Source organism: Oxyura jamaicensis (assembly GCF_011077185.1).
Source record: "Oxyura jamaicensis isolate SHBP4307 breed ruddy duck chromosome 33 unlocalized genomic scaffold, BPBGC_Ojam_1.0 oxy33_random_OJ89, whole genome shotgun sequence".
Classification (NCBI taxonomy): Eukaryota; Metazoa; Chordata; class Aves; order Anseriformes; family Anatidae; genus Oxyura; species Oxyura jamaicensis.
The window spans coordinates 6,882-12,595 of record NW_023304975.1 but is presented as its reverse complement, the minus strand read 5'-3'; the positions used below and the strand labels follow the sequence as shown (position 1 = coordinate 12,595).

Below are 5,714 nucleotides of genomic sequence, written 5' to 3'. Positions count from 1 at the left end.
GTGTTGGGGTGTCCCAGTGTTGGGGTGTCTCATGTTTTGGGTTCTCTTGGTGTTGGCATCTTCTCGTGTTTTGGGGTGTTTTGTTTTAGGGGTGTCTCATTTTTGGGGCTGTCCTGTTATTGGGTTTTGTTGTGTTTTGGGGTGTTTCCTGTTTTGGGGTGTCTCATGTTTTGGGGTGTCTCATGGTTTGGGGTGTCTCCTTGCCGCTGGCACGCGCCTCACGCTGCCGGTCCCCAGGGGAGCCTCGCCGTGGCGCCTACACCGCCTTCATGAAGTCCCACCGCTGCTACGACCTCATCCCCACCAGCTCCAAGCTCGTCGTCTTCGACACTTCCCTGCAGGTGGGCCGGGAGGTGGGGGGGGGGGGGGGGGGGTGGGGGGGGGGCGGGGGGGGTCGGCGGGGCCCCGCTCCCCCGGCCCACCCCCCCCCAGGCATGCTGACCATCACCGACTTCATCAACATCCTGCACCGCTACTACAAGTCGCCCATGGTAGGGCCGGCGCGGGGCTCCGTCCCCGTGGCTCCCCGGGGACCCGGGCTCTGGCTCCTGCCAGCCCCGCGCGTGCCCGAGGGGTCGGGGTTAACCCTGGGTTTTCTGCCGGAGCCCAGGTGCAGATCTACGAGCTGGAGGAGCACAAAATAGAGACGTGGAGAGGTGAGGGGGGCTGCTGCCGGCTGCCTTCCGCCCCCCCGGCCCTGTCTGGGGCACCCCAAACCCCGGGGCTCTGCGTCCCACGGCGCCGCTGGCCCCCTCAGCACCTCCTCTCCCCTCAGAAGTCTACCTGCAGGACTCCTTCAAGCCTCTGGTCTGCATCTCCCCCAACGCCAGGTACCCCCCTGCGGCGGGGAGGGGGCTCAGCTCGCGGCGGCCTCGGGCGCGAGCCCACTTCCCCGTCCTCCTCCCTCCCCGCAGCCTCTTCGACGCCGTCTCCTCCCTGATCCGCAACAAGATCCACCGCCTGCCCGTCATCGACCCCGACTCGGGCAACACGCTCTACATCCTCACCCACAAGCGCATCCTCAAGTTCCTCAAACTGTTCGTAAGTCCCAGCCCTGCCCCGCGCGGCGGCGGCGGCGGCGTAGAGCCGGGCGCCGGCTGCTCTGGGTAGCGCAGGCTCCGGGAGGCCGAGGTGGGTGCAGCTCCGGTGCCCTGCGGCAGCTCCTAGAGGTACTCCCGGGGCTGCCCCGGGGGCCCCGCCGCCCCTGCTAGCGCCAACGCTGCGACGTGTCTGCCCGGGGGCCGCGCTCCGCACCCAGCGCTCTCTGCTTTCGCTCCTAGGACCTCGGCCCAGGCCCCCCGCCAGCCGGGGCAGCCGGATCCGGCGGCACCGCGGGGCCCGGGGCGCGCCGGGCCGAGCCAGCGTCAGCACTGTCCCCCCTCCCCGTCCCCCCCTGCAGATAGCGGAGGTCCCCAAGCCCGAGTTCATGGCCAAGACGCTGGAGGAGCTGCGGATCGGTACCTACGACAACATCGCCGTGGTGCGGACCAGCACCCCCATCTACGTGGCGCTGGGCATCTTCGTTCAGTACCGCGTGTCCGCTCTGCCGGTGGTCGATGATTCGGGTGAGGACGGGGCGCGGCACGCGCTGGCTGTCCCTAAATGTCACCTTGGGGTCTGCACCAGCACGCGGGACCGGCCCCGGGCGCGCCTCTCACAGCCCGATCTCTCCCCCCTAGGGCGGGTGGTGGATATCTACTCCAAATTCGACGTTATCGTGAGTACCGGGGTCGGGGGGGGGGGGGGGCGCCGGGGGGGGGGAAGGGGGGGGGGGGGGGGGGGGGGGGGGGGGGGGCGTGCGGGGTCCGGCTGCACCCCCAGCGCCTCTCCCTGCCCCAGAACCTGGCGGCCGAGAAGACCTACAACAACCTGGACGTGACGGTGACGCGGGCGCTGCAGCACCGCTCCCACTACTTCGAGGGCGTCCTCAAGTGTTACAAGCACGAGACGCTGGAAACCATCATCAACCGCTTGGTGGAGGCCGAGGTAACCCCTTGCCCCCCACCCCCAACCCCACCCCGGGCACCAGCTTGGGGGCAGGTGAGGCCCGGGGGTCCCCGCGCCACCCTCAGCCCCTCCGTGTCCCCCCCCAGGTGCACCGGCTGGTGGTGGTGGACGAGAGCGACGTGGTCAAGGGCATCATCTCTCTCTCAGACATCCTGCAAGCCCTGGTTCTCCCCGAGGGCTCCAAACCCTGACGTGGTGGCAGGGGGGGGGGCTCAGCCTGTCTCGGTGCCCCCGCCTTCCTCTCCTGCCCCCCCCCCCCTCCCCCTCAGGCTCTTGGGGAAGGCTGGGGGGGACCCCACTCACCAGCAGCATCCAGCAATAACTACCAACGTGGGGCTCCCCGGGCAGGGAAAGCCCCTGGCTCCCCCCCTGAGCCTTGCCGTGCGCCCTGAGCCCACGTTGGCCGTGCCGGGGGGGTGCTCGGTCAGCCCCTGCCCCCCCCCGGGGGGTGCTCCCCACGAGGCACCGAGCCCGGCTGGGAAAGGGCTGCGTGGAGCCAGGCCGGGATCGGCCGCTTGCGGGCTGGGGCTGTTCCGCGAGTGGCTCCCGGACCCTCATCACCCCCCCGCGGGGATTGGTCCCGTTCCGTTTTAATTGTTCCGTTTTAATTGTCCCCACTCGGCTCCGTCCAGCCCAGGGCCGTCCCCGGGCCCCTCACTGCTGTGTCTTCACCTGCCACCACCTCGCGTGCGGGGGGGGGGGAACCCGCAAATAAACACCGACCTGGCACCAACCCGGCCTCGCTGCGGGCTCTGTGGGGTCACCGGAGGAGGGGGTGCCCCGGGGAAAAGGGTTCAGCCCCTCCCTGGGCTCGGGGAAATCTGCTGAGCTCACCCAGACCCTAAATCCCTGTTTGTTCCGCCCGTGGCTTTTCTAAAAGGCCGGGATTGGGGACGGGACGGGGACCGGGCAGGCTGCGGGGACCCTCCCGGCGCTGAGCAAAGGGGGAGCCGGGACAGAGGAAAGGCAGCGGAGTGCGGCAGGGGGCTGCGACCCCCGGGGGTCCCTGCAGGGTGTGGGGGGGGGGGTCGCCGGCCACCCTAACGCCAGGGTCTGCCGCCGGTGCTGCCCGGGGGAGGCGCGAGGCTTGGCCATGCTGAGCGCGGCACATTCCCGGCCGGGGGGGAGGCCGAGTGCAGCCCCTGCTGCCACCAGCTCCGGGGTCCGGCGCGGGGTCCGGCGCAGCGCTACGAGGTGAGGGCCGCGGTGGGGGCCGGGGGGGGGGCCAGGGGAGCCGAGTGCCGTACCGGGGGCTGGTGCCGGTGCCGGTGCCGTTGCCATGCCGCCGCCGGAGGGTTGCTAAGCTCCGCTCCGAGCCCGCGTGGGCTGCAGCGCTCGGTGCCAAACCCGGCAATCGCCTCGCGTTGTCGCAGGGGGGGAAGGGATCCCGGGGGGGTGTGGGGGACACGTTTGCCCCCCCCCCCCGGGACAGCCGGCGACACCGGGGCCCCCGCAGCGTGCCGGGGCCGTGCCCCGCATCCCCCCGGCCTGGCGGTGCCACCGGGTGGCTCGGGGGTCCCGGGGGGTGCACGTGTGGCGGTGGCTGCGTCTGTGCGGGCGGGCGCGTGGCTCCGCCGAGGCTCCACCGAACCGGCAGCTCCGGGCCCCCCCGGACCCCCCTGCACCGGCGGCCTCCGGTCCCCCTGGCCATGCTGGGTGGCCCGGAACGGGGCGTGGGGCGCCTGCGGATCTGCGAGCGGACCAAGCTGCTGCTGGTGGAGATCAACACGGTCTCGTGTTGCAGCCCGGCCGCCGGCATGGCCGCGGGGTGCCCGCCCGCGTCCCCCTGGACCTACCGGAGCTTCGCTGGGGAGTACGCGTGAGTAGGGCCGGCGGGGTTGGGGGGGTGGGCTCGGTCCCGTGCCCCCAGCCCCTGTTCGGGGCGCCCTTCACGCCCCTCTCTGTCTTGCAGGTACCTGGAGAAGCGTTTGGTGGCGGAGCTGGCCCCCCCCTGGCCCCCCGTGCCCCGCGGTTGCCCCGCTGCCACCCCCTGCCCACCACAGGACTTCACCTACCGCCCCCCCCCAGGCCACGAGACCCGGCCCTGGCCCCCCCCAGCCCGCTGTACCCCTGAGGGGTCAGGGTGCAGCTCCCCCCGGGGTCGGCACCCACCAGTCCCCCCCCGCAACCCGGTGCCGGGGGGCAAGCTGGGCCCCCCCAGCTACGAAACCCACATGCGGCGGATGCAAGCGGCCCACGTGCGCCGGGGGGGGCCACCCCCCTACATCTCACCCCCTGCCTACGACGCACCCCACCGCACCCTTCAGCCCCGGCCACGCAGCAGCCCCTGGGGGCCACGCAGCCCCCCCCCGGCACCAAGGGGCCGTGGGGCTGTGCTGGGGGGCTGGAGCCACACGCTGCCCCGGGCAGCCACCGAGGTGGGGTCCCGGCGGCCCCGTGGGCTGCAGACCCCCCCTGGAGGAGTGGGACCCCCCCGGCACAGCCAGACCTTGCCCCGTGCGGCAGCCAGCCGGGAACGGGTTCCGGGGCGCAGCGGAGGACGGCGGGGGCCGGGGGGCCACGTCCTCATCGATGCCACCCGGGTGGTGGTCCGGGCCCAGTACGTGCCCCCCCCGCAGCGGCAGCAGGTCCGGTACGCCGGGGAGAGCCCTGGGCCCGCTGCCCCCCCGGGCAGTCCCCCTGCGTCCCCCGGGACCCGCTCCCCTCCAGCAGCACCCTCGCCCCCCCGCCAGCTGCCGTGCAGCCCCCGGGGCCCCAAGCAGAGCCCGGGGACAAGCGGGGGACCCCGGGGACGCCCCCCCCCCCGCGACGGCCGGCGCTGTACGCCCAGGCGCTGCGGGAGGCCGTGTCCCGCATCCGGCGGCACACGGCGCCCGACTCCGACTCGGAGGCCGAGGGGGGGTCCGGGGGGAGCCGGCGGTGGCCGTGCCGCGACGCCCTCGCCTACAGCAGCAGCAGCAGCAGCCTGGAGAGCACCGGAGCCCCCCCCGGGAGCCGCCAGCCCCACCCGGGCTTGAGGGGCGGGGCCTGAAAGGGCGTGGCGTTCTGGGGGAGGAGCTTGGGAGGGTGTGGTCGGGTTGGGGGCGTGGCCTGGCGGGGTGTGGTCCCTCTGGGGGCGGGGCTTGGGCGGGGTTCCTGCAGGCTGTGGGTGGCGCCGACCCCAATAAAGGCTGTGGGATCCCAGTGCTGTGCCTCCGCCCCTTGCGTGGGTGGGGATGGGAGGGGGGCTCGGCCCCAAATTAGGGGGATCTAGCCCCAAAAACGGTCCCAAACTGAGGGGAGGGGGGGAAACAGGCCCCAAATGCACCCTCAGCCGGTGTCCCCCCCACCCTCCCATGCACACACGGCTCTGTGTCCCCTTCCCTAGCAAAGACCTAGATCCCCACCATGGCCCCCCAGCACCGGGGACCCCCCGCAGCCTCTCGAAGCGTCACGGCCCTCCCCCCCCCCCCCCCCCCCCCCCCGCCCGCCCCCCCCCCCTTGTCCCGCTGGGGGGGGGGGGGAGGATCCCCGTGGCCAGAGGAAACCGCACAAATAACGTGTCCAATTTGCACGTTATTTAAAAACCGGCTCCTCCTCCGCCCCCCTGCGCGACCCTGTCATTATCCTGGTGACACCGGCCCGGAGGTCACGGCGCGGGGCAGCCGCCACTGCGGGGGACCCAGGCGCCCGGGGGGGGGGGGGGGGGGGGGCTGCGCACGGGGCTGTCCCAGGCCACGTCACCCCCGCACTGGCACAGGGCCCCG

General features: G+C 72.9%; 2 protein-coding genes across 3 annotated transcripts; both read left to right on the top strand.

Annotated features, from left to right (window-relative positions):
* The first annotated feature begins 34 nt into the window (after positions 1-34).
* PRKAG1 (protein kinase AMP-activated non-catalytic subunit gamma 1) lies at positions 35-2,740 on the top strand. Its single transcript, XM_035313247.1, has 8 exons — positions 35-491; positions 611-656; positions 776-830; positions 915-1,041; positions 1,400-1,565; positions 1,680-1,717; positions 1,840-1,986; positions 2,094-2,740. The coding sequence occupies exons 1-8, from the start codon at positions 183-185 to the stop codon at positions 2,196-2,198; spliced, it is 993 nt and encodes a 330-aa protein (XP_035169138.1). The 5' UTR covers positions 35-182; the 3' UTR covers positions 2,199-2,740.
* Positions 2,741-2,844: 104 nt separating this feature from the next.
* Positions 2,845-5,232, top strand: LOC118158574 (formin-like protein 20). Of its 2 annotated transcripts, XM_035313245.1 has the most exons (3): positions 2,845-3,201; positions 3,752-3,826; positions 3,920-5,232. In XM_035313245.1, the coding sequence occupies exons 1-3, from the start codon at positions 3,101-3,103 to the stop codon at positions 4,983-4,985; spliced, it is 1,242 nt and encodes a 413-aa protein (XP_035169136.1). In that variant the 5' UTR covers positions 2,845-3,100; the 3' UTR covers positions 4,986-5,232. The 2 variants fall into 2 exon arrangements, with proteins under 2 accessions (XP_035169136.1, XP_035169137.1); XM_035313246.1 differs by lacking the exon at positions 2,845-3,201 and having other exon boundaries at positions 3,325-3,826; positions 3,920-5,067.
* The last annotated feature ends 482 nt before the right edge of the window (positions 5,233-5,714 follow it).

Bases quoted from the DNA above. Each gene is read 5' to 3' on its own strand.
- PRKAG1 (XM_035313247.1), top strand. From the start codon at position 183: ATGGTTTGGGGTGTCTCCTTGCCGCTGGCACGCGCCTCACGCTGCCGG. The intron at 657-775 runs GTGAGGGGGGCT...CTCTCCCCTCAG, and splicing joins CAAAATAGAGACGTGGAGAG to AAGTCTACCTGCAGGACTCC. The intron at 831-914 runs GTACCCCCCTGC...CCCTCCCCGCAG, and splicing joins TGCATCTCCCCCAACGCCAG to CCTCTTCGACGCCGTCTCCT.
- LOC118158574 (XM_035313245.1), top strand. From the start codon at position 3,101: ATGCTGAGCGCGGCACATTCCCGGCCGGGGGGGAGGCCGAGTGCAGCC. The intron at 3,202-3,751 runs GTGAGGGCCGCG...CTCGTGTTGCAG, and splicing joins GTCCGGCGCAGCGCTACGAG to CCCGGCCGCCGGCATGGCCG. The intron at 3,827-3,919 runs GTGAGTAGGGCC...TCTGTCTTGCAG, and splicing joins AGCTTCGCTGGGGAGTACGC to GTACCTGGAGAAGCGTTTGG.